General features: G+C 42.2%; 1 protein-coding gene across 3 annotated transcripts in view; it reads right to left on the reverse strand.

Annotated features, from left to right (window-relative positions):
- PLCE1 (phospholipase C epsilon 1) overlaps nt 1-16645 on the reverse strand; it is a 312290-nt gene that overhangs the window by 74057 nt on the left and 221588 nt on the right. For all 3 annotated transcript variants that reach the window (XM_078077339.1, XM_078077338.1, XM_078077341.1), the window contains exons 6-7: nt 14966-15224; nt 12904-13109 (exon numbers count right to left, since the gene is read on the reverse strand). In XM_078077339.1, coding sequence (XP_077933465.1) covers nt 12904-13109; nt 14966-15224 — 465 coding nt within the window. The remainder of the gene's footprint in view (nt 1-12903; nt 13110-14965; nt 15225-16645) is intronic.

Raw genomic sequence — 16645 nt, forward strand, 5'->3', positions numbered from 1 at the left:
AAGGAGACTCATTTTTTTCAAAGCATGAAGAATTGTTATTAAGATCAAGGTTTCTGCTGTTTGGTCCATAGACATTGCTTGCTAAGTGATGGATAAAATTGAGAAGGAGCAGGTCCATACATCTCTGGGAAGGAATGATCCAATCGTCTTGGGAACTTGGCTCTTGGGCAGACTACTGCCTCCTGGCAAGGCATGAGCTGTAGCACTGGGCTTCCTGGACTCTCAGTCTAGATCCCGGTCCCTGAGTAAGATCCCACTCCTGTTTTCAGCAGGTTCTTCCTCCTTGCCTCACATAAGCAGATATTCTTTTTTTTTTTTTTTAACCATTTTATTTATTTATTTTTGTGGAGAGAGAGACAGCAAGAGAGGGAACACAAGCAGGAGAAGGGGGAGAGGGAGAAGCAGGCTCCCTCCTGAGCGGGGAGCCTGATGTGGGGCTCGATCCCAGGACCCTGGGACCATGACCTGAGCCGAAGGCAGATGCTTAATGACTGAGCCACCAGGCACTCCATAAGCAGATATTCTTAAAAAAGAAAAGAAATCTACAAGAGATCTCACAAATCTGATGATCAGAATATCCTTTTCTGATAAGCCACACTGATAACACTAGGAGCAATCCAAATGCCCAGCAACAATAAAACTTATAAATAAAATTTGATGTATTCATATAATGTAATGCATTGCACAACAATGAAAATGAATAGTAATAGTTATTGCAATGCAACAAAGGGACATATCTTTTTTTTTAAATTTTATTTTATTATGTTATGTTAGTCACCATACAATACATCACCAGTTTTCGATGCAGTGATCCACGATTCATTGTTTTCGTACAACACCCAGTGCTCCATGCAGTACATGCCCTCCTTAATACCCATCACCGGGCTAGCCCATCCCCCCACCCCCCTCCCCTCTAAAACCCTCAGTTTGTTTCTCAGAGTCCATAGTCTCTCATGGTTCATCTCTCCTTCCAATTTCCCTCTCTTCATTTTTCCCTTCCTTCTCCTAATGTCCTCCATGCTATTCCTTATGTTCCACAAATAACTGAAACCATATGATAATTGACTTTCTCTGCTTGACTTATTTCACTTAGCATAATCTCCTCCAGTCCCAACCATGTTGTTGTAAAAGTTGGGTATTCATCCTTCCTGATGGCTGAGTAATATTCCATTGTACATATGGACCACATCTTCTTTATCCATTCATCTGTTGAAGGGCATCTGGGCTCTTTCCACAGTTTGGTTATTGCAGACCTTACTGCTATGAACATTGGGGTGCATATGGCCCTTCTTTTCACTACATCTGTGTCTTTGGGGTAAATACCCAGGAGAGCAATTGCTGGGTCATAGGGTAGGTCTATTTTTAATTTTTTGAGGAACCTCCACACTGTTTTCCAAAGTGGCTGTATCAACTTGCATTCCCACCAACAGTGTAAGAGGGTTGGTTCCCCTTTCTCCACAACCTCTCCAACATTTGTTGTTTCTTGCCTTGTGAATTTTTGCCATTCTAACTTGTGTAAGGTGGTATCTCAATGTGGTTTTGATTTGAATTTCCCTGATGGCTAATGATGATAAACACTTTTTCATGTGTCTGTTAGCCATTTGTATATCTTCTTCGGAGAAGTGTCTGTTCATGTCTTCTGCCCATTGTTTGACTTGATTATTTGTTTTTTGGGTTTTGAGTTTGAGAAGTTCTTTATAGATCTTGGATACCAGCCCTTTATCTGTAGTGTCATTTGCAAGTATCTTCTCCCATTCTGTGGGTTGCCTCTTTGTTTTGTTGACTGTTTCCTTTGCTGTGCAGAAGTTTTTATCTTGATGAAGTCCCAAAAGTTCATTTTTGCTTTTGTTTCACTAGCCTTTGGAGATGTATCTTGAAAGAAGTTGCTGTGGCCGATGTTCTCCTCTAGGATTTTGATGGATTCCTGTCTCACATTGAGGTTTTTTCATCCATTTAGAGTTCATCTTTGTGTATGGTGTAAGCAAATGGTCGAGTTTCATTCTTCTGTATATAGCTGTCCAATTTTCCCAGCACCATTTATTGAAGAGACTGTCTTTTTTCCATTGCATATTTTTTCCTGCTTTGTCGAAGATTATTTGACCATAGAATTGAGGGTCCATATCTGGGCTCTCTATTCTGTTCCATTGGTCTATATGTCTGTTTTTGTGCCAGTACCATGCTGTCTTGGTGATCACTGCTTTGTAATATAGCTTGAAATCAGGCAACATGATGCCCCAGCTTTGTTTTTCTTTTTCAACATTTCCTTCATGATTCAGGGTCTTTTCTGATTCCATACAACTTTTAGGATTGTTTGTTCCAGCACTTTGAAAAATGTCATTGGAATTTTGATCAGGATGGCACTGAAGGTATAGATTGCCCTGGGTAGCATAGACATTTTAACAATGTTTATTCTTCCGATCCATGAGCATGGAATGTTTTTCCGTCTTTTTGTGACTTCTTCAATTTCTTTCATGAGTGTTCTGCAGTTCCTAGAGTATAGATCCTTTACCTCTTTGGTTAGGTTTATTCTGAGGTATCTTATGGTTTTTGGTGCTACTGTAAATGGAATAGTTTCTCTAATTTCTCTTTCTACAGTTGCATTGTTAGTGTATAAGAAAGCAACTGATTTCTGTGCATTGATTTTGTATCCTGCCACATTACTGAATTGCTGTATGAGTTTTAGTAATTTGGGGGTGGGGTCTTTTGGATTTTCCACATAAAGTATCATGTCATCTGTGAAGAGAGAGAGTTTGACTTCTTCTTTGCCAATTTGAATACCTTTTATTTCTTTTTGTTGTCTGATTGCTGTTGCTAGGACTTCTAGTACTGTGCTGAAAAATAGTGGCAAGAGTGGGCATCCTTGATGTGTTCCTGATCTTAAGGGAAAGGCTCTCGGCTTTTCCCCATTGAGGATGGTATTCACTGTGGGTTTTTCATAGATGGATTTTATGAACTTGATGAATGTTCCCTCTATCCCTATACTCTGAAGAGTTTTAATCAGGAAAGGATGCTGTATTTTGTCAAATGCTTTTTCTGCATCAGTTGAGAGGACCATATGGTTCTTCTCTCTCCTCTTATTAATGTGTTCTATCACATTGATTGATTTGCAAATGTTGAACCACCCTTGCATCCCGGGGATAAATCCCACTTGGCCGTGGTGGATGATCCTTTTAATGTATTGTTGGATCCTGTTAGCTAGGATTTTGTTGAGGATTTTGGAATCCATACTCATCAGGGATATCAGTCTGAAATTCTTTTTGATGGGGTTTTTGCCTGGTTTGGGGATTAAGGTAAGGCTGGCCTCATAGAATGAGTCTGGAAGCTTTCCTTCTGTTTCTATTTTTTGAAACAGCTTCAGTAGAATAGGTATTATTTCTTCTTTGAATGTTTGGTAGAATTCCCCTGGGAATCCATCAGGCCCTGGACTCTTGTTTTTTGGGAGGTTTTTGATCACTGCTTCAGTCTTGTTAACTGGTTATTGGCCTATTCAGGTTGTCAATTTCTTCCTGTTTCAGTCTTGGGAGTTTATGGGTTTCCAGGAAGGCATTCATTTCATCCAGGTTGCTCAGTTTATTGGCATATAGTTGTTGATAATAATTTCTAATAATTGTTCCTATTTCCTTGGTGTTAGTTGTGATCTCTCCCCTTTCATTCATAATTTTATTAATTTGGGTCCTTTCTCTTTTCTTTTGGATAAATCTGGCCAGTGGTTTATCAATCTTATTAATTCTTTCAAAGAACCAGCTTCTAGTTTCGTTGATCTGATCTACTGTGTTTCTGGTTTCTAATTCATTGATCTCTGCTTTAATCTTAATTATTTCTCTTCTAATGCGTGGCTTAGGCATCGTTTGTTGCTTTTTCTCTAGTTCTTCAAGGTGTAGAGTTACTTGGTGAATTCGGGATTTTTCTATTTTTTTGAGTGAGGCTTGGATGGCTACGTATTCCCCCCTTAGGATTGCCTTTGCAGTATCCCATACGTTTTGGACTGATGTGTTTTCATTCTCATTGGTTTCCATGAATTGCTTAAGTTCTTCTTTGATTTCCTGGTTGACCCAAACATTCTTGAGCAGAGGGGTCTTTAGCTTCCAAGTGTTTGAATTTCTTCAAATTTTTTCTTGTGATTGAGTTCCAGTTTTAAAGCATTATGGTCCGAGAATATGCAGGGAATAATCTCAATCTTTTGGTATCGGTTGAGACCTGATTTGTGGCCCAGTATGTGGTCTTTTCTGGAGAAAGTTCCATCTGTGCTTGAGAAGAATGAGTATTTTGTTGTTTTAGGGTGGAATGTTCTGTATATATCTATGAGGTCCATCTGTTCCAGTGTGTCATTCAAAGTTCTTGTTTCTTTGTCGATTTTCTGCTTAGATGATCTGTCTATTGCTGAGAGTGGAGTATTGAGGTCTCCTACAATTAACGTATTGTTATCAACATGACTATTTTGGTTAACAGTTGGTTTATGTAGATGGCTGCTCCCATGTTGGGGGTGTAGATATTTACAATCGTTAGATCTTCTTGTTGGATAGACCCTTTAAGAATGATATAGTGTCCTTCTGTGTCTCTAACTACAGTCTCTAGTTTAAAATCTAACTTGTCTGATATAAGAATTGCTACCCCAGCTTTCTTTTGAGGTCCGTTGTCATGGAAGATGGCTCTCCATCTCTTCACTTTCAGTCTGGATGTATCTTTAGGTTCAAAATGAGTCTCTTGTAGACAGCATATGTCCTGTCTTTTCATCCAGTCTGCAACCCTGTGCCATTTTATGGGAGCATTTAGGCCATTCACGTTGAGAGTGATTATTGAAAGATATGAATTTATTGTCATCATGTTGCCTATGAAGACCTTGTTTTTATAGGGGTCTTTCTTCTTTTATAGAACCCATATCATTCTTGGGGTCTTTCTTCTTTTATAGAACCCCCCTTAATATTTCTTGCATGCCCGGCTTAGTGGTCACATATTCTTTCAGTTTCTGCTGAAAGAATATCATTCTTGGGGTCTTTCTTCTTTTATAGAACCCCCCTTAATATTTCTTGCATGGCCGGCTTAGTGGTCACATATTCTTTCGGTTTCTGCCGGTCTTGGAAGCTCTGCAAATCTCCATCCATTCTAAATGACAGCCTTGCCAGATAAAGTATTCTTGGCTGCATGTACTTCTCATTTAGTACCCTGAATATGTCTTGCCAGCCCTTCCTGGCTTGCCAGGTCTCTGTGGATAGGTCTGACATTATTCTGATGTTCCTCCCTCTGTACGTAAGGAATCTCTTCCCCCCAACTGCCCTTAAGATGGTTTCCTTTGTTCTAAGAGTTTTACTATTACATTCCGGGGTGTTGGCCTGTTTTCCTTGATCTTGGGAGGGGTCCTCTCTGCCTCTAGTACACAAATGTTTGTTTCATTCCCCAGATTAGGGAAGTTCTCAGCTACGATTTGCTCAAATATATCTTCTAGTCCTCTCTTCACTCCCTCAGGGATCCCAATAATTCTGACATTGGAACGTTTCATAGTGTCACTTATTTCTCTGATTCTATTTTCATGGATTCTGCGTTGTTTTTCCCTGGCCTCCTCTTTTCCTTTCTTGTCTATTAATTGGTATTCTAGATCACTAATTTGTTCTTCTGCCTCACTTACCCTAGCTGTTAGATTATCTAGATTAGATTGGATCGCATTCATAGCATTTTTAAGTTCTGCCAGTTCAGCTTTCATTTCTGTCCTTAGAGACTCTATGTTGCCATTAATCGATTTCTCCATTCTAGCCACTGTCTTCACAATTGCTACCCTGAATTCCATCTCCAACTTCTTGGTTATATCTATATCCATTTGTAAATCTGTGGCATAAATCATAGTCTCTGAGTCTTTCCTATTTTGGGGGTTCCTCCTCCTAGTCATTCTGTTGAGGGGTGGTTGAGGGAATGTATAGAGTCCAAATTATTGACCACAACCCAAGCAAGATGCACCTGTTTTATAGGGACTTTAGGATTGCTGGCCTCTTGTTTTCCCAGCCTGTCTTCTGGAGGAGGGGCCTGCCGTGCTGTTACTCAGGCAACCCTGTTTGGGCAGAGTTGCCCTGCCCCTTGTGGCGGGGGATGGGCTCAGTGAAAACCGGTTTTGGGGGGCTTTTGTTCTCTGGTGGCTTTCCCTGGCGGCTTTCCAAGTCTCTTCCGAGAGTCAGAGCAGAAGAGATCATTTCCAAACCTCTGCCTCAGAGCAGAGAGATTGCAGTCTGTTCTTCAATGAGCTCTCCAGGCCACAACAGACCCATTTCTGTCCGTGCTGCTATAAACTGCAGCATCCTGGGTTGTGCGCCCCTCAGCAGCGCTCCCAGTCCTCACCTCCAGGTTGGGGCACGTCTCTGCCTTTTGTGCTTCTAAAACTGCCAGCCGCCCCCAGTTTGCACGCCTGGCCCTGCCACTCCGGGTTTCCGTCCAGGGGGTTGCCCTAAAGTCCTTTCCCTGTCGCTACAGGTCTGCGAGTCTGTGCCCCGTCCCTAGAGCGGGAGGCTATCGCTCACCGGTGGTGCAGGATCCTGATGGCTCCCTCCGCCTTCCATTTATCCTCCAATATCTGCCCGCAGAATCATGGCTCCCTGCTTTGTACCTCAAAACCAAATGCCTGCGATATTCTGTTTGTAGAGATCCAGATCTATCTTATATTTCAGGCTGATTTCATGGGTGTTCAGAGTGGTCTGGTAGATATCCAGCTCAATTCTGGGGACTGGTTGGAATAGGGTCCCCTACTCCTCTGCCATCTTTTCCCCCTCCTCTAGTTCTTGAATCTTTCAAAGATATTAGCTCACCTTCATGGCACAAACTGTAGGCAAGTGACTGAGATGATGCAGCTGTTAAGTGGAGGAAAGGAATCTGCTCCAAAGTCCACACCCCATATATCTCTCACAGCTTCTTTCTTTATAGAGAAAAGTCACTCTTACAAGTTCTAGGCAGTTTCACCCTGAAGATCTCTGTGGCAAGCATATCCACTGCAAGCATTTCCCTCGCATAACTAACTGTCAAAAGGACATATCTTAAGCAAGACACACAAGAATCCATACTGTATGGTTACATTTGTGTAAATGTAAATTTCAAAACCAGAGAAAACTATACTATATTATTTAGAAATGCATAATAGTGATATAATTATAAAGAAAAGCAGGAAGTGGTATTGTCAAATTCACTACAATGGGGGAAAGGTGGTAACAAAATTGAGAAAGGAAACAAACAGTTTATGGGTGCTGGCAATGTTTTCACTCTGAGGGGTAGTTATGCATGTATTCACTTGATAATTATCCAAATACATTAGTTTTTAAAAACTTTTAACTTTAGAATACTTTTAGATTTATGGAGAAATTTCAAAGACAGTAGACCCCACATTCAGTTTTCCCTGTTATTAGCATCTTACATTGGGATGGTATATTTGACACAATCATAAACCAATACTGATAAATTATTAATTGAAGTTCATACTCTAGAGAGTTCCTTAGTTGTTTTTGTTTTGTTTTGTTTTGTTTTTTTAACCTATGTCTTTTTATTTTCCAGGATTCTATCCAGGATACCATATTACATTTAGTTGTCATACTTCTATAAGTCTCCTCTTAGATGTGACAATTTCTCACACTTCCCTTGTTTTTAATGATCTTGACTGTTCTCAGGAGCACTGGTTAGGTATTTTATAGAATGTCCCTCAGTTAGAACTTGCCTGATATTTTTCTCACAATTAGACTGGGGCTATAGGTTCTGGGGAGGAAGTCCACAGAGGTAAAGTGTCATTTTCATAATATCATAGCCATGGAACATACTATTAACATGACTTATCCCTGTTGATGTTGATCTGGCTGAGGTAGTGTTGGTCGTGTCCCACTGTAAAGTTATTCTTTTTTTAAAAACTCCTTTCCCTACTGTCCTCTTTGGAAAATCCCCATGTACATTTAAGGTGTAGGGAGTTATTTTCAATCTCCTAGAGGGTGGAGTATCTATATAAGTTATTTGGAATTCTTCCACATAGAAGATTTGTTTCTTCAAGTGGGTTTACAAGAAGGAATAAGGTGGCACTTAAAGGGTTATTTAGGAACCAAATAACATCATCAAAGATCAAAGATGTGGTTTACGAGGAAGGAAACTACTTAGGTCATATGACATAGGACCAAGGAGTGAAAGAGAAGGAAATTTTGTATCCCACCCCCCTGAAGAAGTTCTGCAGCTTTGGTCAGTGAGAAACCATAAATTGACAGATAAATATTTTTCTCATGCTCCCTGATGAAAATCTCATACGAGGGGACAAGTGGGCTATTAATCAATCTGGTTATGTATTTTCTTAGTAACTGTTCATTACTTCCTACAAAGTTAATATGATTACAGGACCATGATTCATCATGCTTCCAAGCCAGCCTGACTGAGGTTAAATCCTGGCCCTGGGAGGTATAAGATCCTGAGTCAAATGGAACTGTTGTGAGGATTACATAGTTTAATATATGTAAAGTATTAGGACAGTGTTTATTCAAAAGTAGGCTCTCAATAAATCATGGCATGTTAAATATTACTGATATTATTATCATCTGGATTATATTTGCAAAGTCAATATTCTAGAACATAGCCACCCAAACATTGCTTCACTGTGGAAATGGTGTCCAAGTTTCAAGTTGGGATTCAAGTGATAAACTACCTTCAGTTGAATGTTCTGCAGACAGGAGGAAAATGGCTTTCTCTGTTGCAGGTCAGAGACATTGGACTGGTGGTGCGTACTGGCTGTAGAGACAGGAAAGAGAGAGAATGGGAGGGTCCCAGCTATCCCAGCAAAGCCACGGGTGGTGTGGGGGGACACCATGTTAAGGTCTGGGCTGGGCTGAAGCATCAGCTTCATCTAAAGGATGTTATGAGGTGGGCGTTTGTAAGACTGGGACTGGTCTGTCACCATCCTCTGTGGAAAATAATTGGTTTCCTGTCATTTTATTGTTTTGTGCCTGCATGTTGAGTGTGTATGTGTGTGTGTGTGTGTGTGTGTGTGTGTGTGTGTAATCCTGGTAAATATGATTTTTTTTTTCTCAGATACTGTACTTCCTTCTGCTTAGTTTCCTTATTTTCTATCCCTGTGGGATTGGATAATCTTCCAGGAGAGTCTCAAGGAGATTGTTGGAGTAGGAAGGCACAGAATTTGGCTCTCTCCAGTAAGGAAGAAGAGCATGACTGAGGGGTGGCCCTAAAATGGGGACTGCTGCCCAGTGCCCACACTTGAGTGCTGAGGCCCCCAGATTGCCTTGGCTCAGGCCCCCAGATGCCCCCAGCACTGAAAGGTGTGATGGCAGCCACTAACTACAACAGCCCCATATATGTGGCTTTCACAATGTAAAATTGCTTATCTCAAGTCATCCTTACAACAACTCTATAAAGCATTATGGCCATTCCCATTTTACAGATGACAAAACTGCAGCTTAGTGAGATTAAGTCACTACCCAGGTGACATAAATAGAGTGCTGGCAATGTGTCCACAAAGTTTGAGCCTGTAATCATCTCAGGCAGCCTCCTTTCTAAGGTTCTGTCTGAACTTGTTATCTACTTATATCCAATTTCTCCAAATGTGCAAACCCTTCTTAAGTCATAGCATCTTAAAGAGGGACAACAATATTAAGAACTTGCAGCTCCTATATGACCACACACTCTTTTCTACACATCTTTTTTTTTTTTAAAGATTTTATTTATTTATTTGACAAAGAGAGACGCGGTGAGAGAGGGAACACAAGCAGGGGGAGTGGGAGAAGGAGAAGCAGGCTTCCCGCTGAGCAGGGAGCCTGACGCAGGGCTTGATCCCCGGACCCCGATATCACAACCTGAGCCAAAGGCAGATGCTTAACCAACTGAGCCACCCAGGTGCCCCTCTACACATATTAATATTCCGAATTTCCATTTCCCTACAGTGGGGCTCTATGTGTCTCTTATGTCTCCGTGACTCACACGTACTCACACAGGCTAAGCTATCTAGTCTCTGTGCTGGTAAATTTAAAAAGTCATTATTAATGAGCTTTATAGGTCGTACAAAATGTTAACTGGAGTGTTTTTAGAATTCAGATGTTCCTAATCTACAGGAACTAGAAATAAAAAGAAGCTGAGGGTTAGCCCCTCTACAGTGTCAAGAAATGCCTTGAACACCGTAGGAGAAAAGACTGTGTCCTGCCCTGAACACACCATCAGGCTTTGCCCCAGCTCAGTAGGCATCACGTAGGCAAGTGAGTTCACCTCTCTGGGCACCACTTCTTCATCTGTCCAGGGGAGCTGGACGGGTTGACCTACCAATTCCACTGACACTTTGAGATTCTCTCAACCCTATTCCTTTTCTGCTGAGGACTCGAACTCTTTAGGTTTCTGTGAATGATTCGAATGGGTTTTCTGGCAGGAGTAGTGAGAGATTTGAGACAAACTGGAAGAGAACCCTGCAGGCTGCGTGAAGCAAAGACCATGAGATTGTCACTTCTTTCTTTGATGTAACTTTCACCAAGTAGGCAGCTGCCACAGGAACGGGGCTGAAGGTTATTGGTTATCGAGTCTTTGTTTCAGCCAAATCAACAATAAAGCGTGGTTCCTATGGGTCTTGGGATCTGGAAATCCCTTTGCTACACACAACACTATGCTGGAAATGATAACATGGGGCTCTGTTCAGGAATGGATTCCCAAATCCTGGCAGGTGGTCCCGGAAACAGTGCTTGCTGATCTGGTTTCAGTGAATCCTATTAAACATCCCTACCCCCATCTTTTGTGTTCAGTGGTTCTTTTCAGAGGAGCAGTCACTTGGGGTAAAAAACAACAATAACAACAACAAAAAACCAAAAAAACCAAAAAAACAAAACAAACAAAAAACTATTACGGGTACTGAGGGACATAGCTTTTAATGTGATTTCACTATGGCTTCACAGGATATTTGCATTTTTGTGTTTTTTTTCCCCCTTCTAAGACTACTTAAGATGGGAAGTGGAAGAGCAATGTTCTTGGGATGGTGATTAGAAAGGGGACAAGGGAATGAGTAGAAAATTGGAAACAAAACTTTCAGGAGAGGTGATGGGATGAAGTATCACTTGAAGGAACTCCAGCACCCCACCCACCCCCCAAAAAAAGATGTTAAGGGAAACTCAGAGGCTAGGTCTCTAAGACTCAATCAAAGGCAGTATTCCTAAAAGTACTTTAGAAAGGTTGACACCTTTAAGTAACACCACCACCCCAACACAGCCCCAAGAGAAGGATGTTATAAAGAAGAGCCATACGAAATTCATTATTTGAACTCCTGAGGGATGATGCGTCTCTTCTAGCAGGATTTAACAAAGGAATTCAGTCATCTCAGTATGAGGAAAAGGCATGCTTCTTCTCTAAATCATCTGTCTGATTTTTCTTACAAATACTGTGAAACTTATCATGGATCAAATCCTCTCTTTCCTTTAGTCACTAAGAATTCTCAGAACAAAATTTAGTCACTGTAAGTGATACTATACACTTCAGTATGTTTTACTTTTTCCTCTCCTGTTTCCCTTTTCTCTTAATATCCTCAATTATTTATATTTGTTCTTATAAGCATCTACGAAATCTTTTGTGGAAGCATGTAGGTATATACCTACATACCTATAAACATGGAATTGTAGATAGAGGTAGACATAGATTAAGGATGGAAATGGCTATGAGGTGCTTTCTGTGCAGACATGTGTTTATTTGTCGATGGTCCTCTCTGTGTATAGAGATTGCTACTAAAGTCAGCCAACAGTTAGTGCGAAAACTTTCAAATAATCTTTGATTTGAGATAATCTTAAAAAAAAAAAACCCAAAAACAACTGGTAGAAGCTACTTGTGAGACATTTCAGCTTAAGGGGCAAGACACTGGGATAAGATTATTCTTTGAGCATCTGGGTCCTTTGGAGAAATCTGGAATATAGGTTTACCTCCCTCCTTAACAGCATTAGGGACTCAGACACAAGGCATTCATTTCTTTTGTTCACAACAGATTCTAAGGATCCAGTGCTCCAATTCGACAGAAATTCTTTTCTAAAAACACTGTGCCCTTCCCAGAGACAACCGGGAAAGGCTTTGCAAAACAAACCACCATGTCTCATAAATGTACACAAGTGTGTATGAAGACTCCAAGACAACTGCAAGGCATGACCCATGAGTACTGACTACAGATAAAATCTTCCGTGGCAACAATGTCAAAGTCGGCAGACCCAATGGTTTTGGATGGCGCTAGAGGATTCCTCCAGCTGGACCAGGCTCTGCCATTTGAGTGTGGCCTTGAAGAGGCACAACACATGCCCCGAGACTGCTGATTTCTGAACTTCTCATTTGGTTGTGGGTACACATGTCTAGATGGGCAGCAATGTCTGTGGATACAAGAGCGGCTGCAGCAACTGAATAATTATAAAGCTACAGATGCCATCTTGCAGAGCTGTGCTTCTGGAAGTGAGATCTGTGAACCACCTGATTTACAGTAACCCAGAAGTCTGCGGGAGCTGCTAAAAGCACTGATTTCAGGGTGTCGCTCCAGCCCTAATAAATCAGTATATTTGATTTAAACATATTTTAATATCCGTCCCTGTGCCCCTCCCAGTGATTAATAAAATCTATCTTTATAGAAGCTATGAAATAAATAAAATATCATGGTTCTAATGCTAAAATATAATTTGCTGAATTTTCAGAAGTGACAGGATAGCTCTAGTTTGTCCTCTTTAAAGAGATAACAGGTGGCAAGAAGTCAAATTATGAGCAGTAATTCTAGAACAAAGCAGCCAATTTAGAAAGGTGAATTCAAATTCAGAATTGGTAAAGTTAGAATAGAAAGCATGGCTTCCTGATGAAGGTGGTGGGTTTTTGTTAGGAGTCCACCTAAAACCAACCTGATGTAGGAGAAAGAAAAAATGAGCATCTCTCTTTTTAAAGTGTAAAACTTACTGCCACCGTGCTTTATCCCTTAAGGAATTTTTCCTAGAGCTGTTGCCTTCACTGGGGCTGTCCTCATCCTCGGCCTCCAGACTTCGGCTGCAGCTCCTGATGATCTGAAAGATGCTGTTGACGGTGGACTCCTTCTCTGAATTCTTTAGGCCATTATGTCCCACTCGTTGTAAGAAATTATCTTGTCCACTGTAATCGGCTACGAACTACAGAAAAACATACCAAGAATTTGTTATTGCAATTTCATGTACTATGTCTAAATAACCTACTTGGGTAGGGAAATAAAATCGCAGTAGTCATAAATAATGGCATTTGCGCCTATTTTATGGAAAGAAGAAGAAAGAGCCTCCAGAAAAAACATTTTTTTCATTTCACCACATGAATTATTAGAATTCATTCTTGTTTCCACTAAGACAACTCTAGTCCCTCTAGGAATCAACACTCCATTTCAAATTTACAACACAAAAAGCAATATTATTTCAAGGTTCCCCAGGGAGAAGATTAGCCACTTTACAGAAAACGGGTAGGGTTGTTTTATCCTGGTAGTGAGAATCAAGAAAAACCATGACAAAAGTCTATTATTCTATGGAACCAGATAAAATTCCTGGGGCCCAAGGAAAATACTGAGAAAGGATGACGTTTTGCTTTATTGCCCTTATATCCTGTAGTAGCACAGAGGCTTCCTGACGGTTTTAAAGCTCTTATGGTCTGTATTCAGGATCAGGAAGTTCCTCCCATTCGACATAAGAGCTCCTGCTGAGCCACTGGATGTGGCATTCCCGGCTTCTAAGATACGAGGAGCCGGTGTGGGTGCAGCCTGGGGGGCTTGCTATAAGCTTTCTCCTCCATTTAGTGCACTTTTATTTTCCTGCATAAGCCAGAGAGATGCAAGCTGATAGTGGTGCCTGTACCTGCCAGGGGCTCGTTAGTCTCCCTGATAGCAGGTGATGACCTGGTTCCCAGATGACACAGAAGAGGCTGAAGTTTTAGGAGTTGTCTCATGGCCACTGAGAAGGGTGGGGTATGTGAGTGTGAGTGTGTGTGTGTGTGTGTGTGAGGTCAGTAGTGGTGCTGTTAGCAAGTGGGAATGACCCTAGATTTGGGTTTGGAACTGCCAGGTATGGGGAGGGGAGGGGAGGAGGGTGGGGGGATGAGGTCACTGGGTGATGGGCACTGAGGGCACTTCATGTAATGAGCACTGAGTGTTATATGCAACTGATGAATCACTAAACTTTACTTCTGAAACCAAGAAAAAAAAATCTTGGGAAAGTTCTCCCCAATTCAGTCCCTTCTTTCATTTCTAAACAACTTTTTCCAGTTTCTCAAAGCCCGTTCTCTCCAATGCCCGATGCCCCGAGTCAAAGTTCACAGGGTCCTCTCCCCTCTTAGAGTCAGGAACAAGAAGTCATGGGCCTGGGAGAGCTGAGGTGGCTGTGATCAGAGCCTAGAGCTCGTCTTTTGATGAGAGGCCAGCTTCTCCAGCATCCTCCCACAAAGGGGGAAAGCAAGGCAACACTGACCTTCCGTCATGCTTTATCTCTCTAATTCCAAAAAGTTAATACTCTCCCTTGACTTTTTTTTGTTTTAAGATTTTATTTTATTTGTCAGAGAGAGAGCACAAGCAGGGTGAGTGGCAGGCAGAGGGAGAAGCAGGCTCCCTGCTGAGCAAGGAGCCCAATGCGGGACTCGATCCCAGGACCCCAGGATCATGACCTGAGCCAAAGGCAGACGCTTAACCGAAAGAGTGTTAAGCATCTGCCAGGCGTACCTCACTTGACTTCTTTTATCCTTGGCATCCAGACATTCCCATCCAATGAGAGAAGAAAACCCCATCATCCCTTAAAAATCAGAAAACAACACCCATTTCCACTTGTACTTAAGCACTGCCCCATTAAAGCTAAGTTAACAAGATTAAGCCCCAAACCGTGCTAGCTGGCATTATTTTCTCCAGAACTTCCCAGGGCCTAAGTGTTACACAACACAACAGCAACAACGGATAACCTAGGCTCAGCAGGCTCTCTCCTCTGGTGACAATGACACTTCAGATTTTGAAAGGCCTCACCTCTAGAGTTTCTTCTTGGGAATTGTACCTCGGGCAAAGCTTCATGAGGCCAGAGGCTCCATCCAGCACTTCACAGAGCTCCTTCAGAAACACCCCACAGAAGGGAACCACCTTACAGCCGGGTATGTGCAGGGCCCGCGTGACCACCTTCCTGTACTCGCAGGAAGATTCGTGCTGAGCCATGGCGTCCTTCAGGCTCCTCATGGTCTCCAGGTCAGACTGGTCCATAAACTGCCACATTTTTAAAACTTTTCTTGACCTATTGCAAGTAAATGATGTTTTTTTTTTTTTTAGATAAAAGAAGAAATAATATCGTCCACAGTATATAGCCTAAATTCCATACAAATCTATTCTTTTTGCCTCAGTTTTCCTTATGTTGTAATATTTATTTAGGACTCATATCTCCACCTACTTCCCCAAATGATGTATTACTTTTAGAAACTGAAACACAAAATTAAGTAGGACAGATACAAATAACACGTGTGGAAGGAGTTAATTTTGGAAGGTGGGCACTGAACCTAGGTTTGAGCTTTTCTGGCAGCTGTAGCCAAGAGGGAAACCTAGTGGGTAATATGATTTGTACAGATATTTATGGAGGATTGTCTGCAGAAAACATGGTCCATCCACTCCTCTTGATCTTTTAAATGTTATCCTTGGATTAGGCCAGTCCCTCAGTGAAATACATAAACCCTGTTTTGACCTCTTTTGTACAACTGCTTTTACTAAATCCAGCTTTGACATTAAGCCACTGGCCCATCCTGAGGGACATTATCTTAAAATACTATTTGCATAACAGGATGTTAAATGGGACTTTCCCTCTGATGAAATTGCTGCTGAGAACAACAGGTGACATTGTACCCCACCTCCTAAAGAGAGGCACCAGGTCGTCAGAAGGGTACCCAAACTGCTCGGCCACCTGCGGTCTGTAACTGTCCATCAGCCCGTGCAGAGGAACTGGATCCGAGCAGGCAGGAAGGGGATATTTCCCTGCATAGAGTCGTCAGAGTGCGGTATGTGAAGGGAGGAGGATCACCCCCAGGGCAGAGAGCTTCAAGTGAACTCCAGGGAGAGGCTGACCTATGTCCTGAGTTTGTTGATCACAGAACCCGGTGTGTGACTCTTGCCTGGGAAGGTCTAAAGATGACAGGCTGCCTAGAGCTGCTTGAAGGTTCCAGTGGGCCTGTCTTGCATTTGCAGAGTCTGGGAGGGCAAAGCACTGAGCGCTTCCTGTGAGTCAGGAAGGGACACCGTGAGGTGTAGTTGCACCTGAACCATCTAGAAAGGCCTGCCCGCCGAAGGACGGGATCCTAGCAGAAAGAGCCTATGAGGGCAGGAAATCCAGAGCTGGATCCTGGGGACTGAGGGGGCCCTGCCCCTTGCCAGCTAGCGGTGCAGTGGGAGGTACCTACAGGGCAATAGGTGGGGGAACGGAGGAGGAGTACCTGGGAAGAAACCCCAAGAGCACGTCGTATCCCTCTCTGTGGGAGCACCTAGGCCAGATTACAAGTGTCCCAGTCAAATGAGACCTTTGTTCCCTTCACCCCATCTCCCTCCCTCTTTCTTCTCCCACCCACTTTTTCTGTAGGGACCCTGAGTTGGAGGAAGAAAAGATAAACCCCGTCCTCCCATTCTACTGCAGGTTTCTGAGACTAAGCTATGAAATGTGGGGAAAGGGTGAAG

This window comes from Halichoerus grypus, chromosome 7, assembly GCF_964656455.1.
Source record: "Halichoerus grypus chromosome 7, mHalGry1.hap1.1, whole genome shotgun sequence".
Lineage (NCBI taxonomy): Eukaryota > Metazoa > Chordata > Mammalia > Carnivora > Phocidae > Halichoerus > Halichoerus grypus.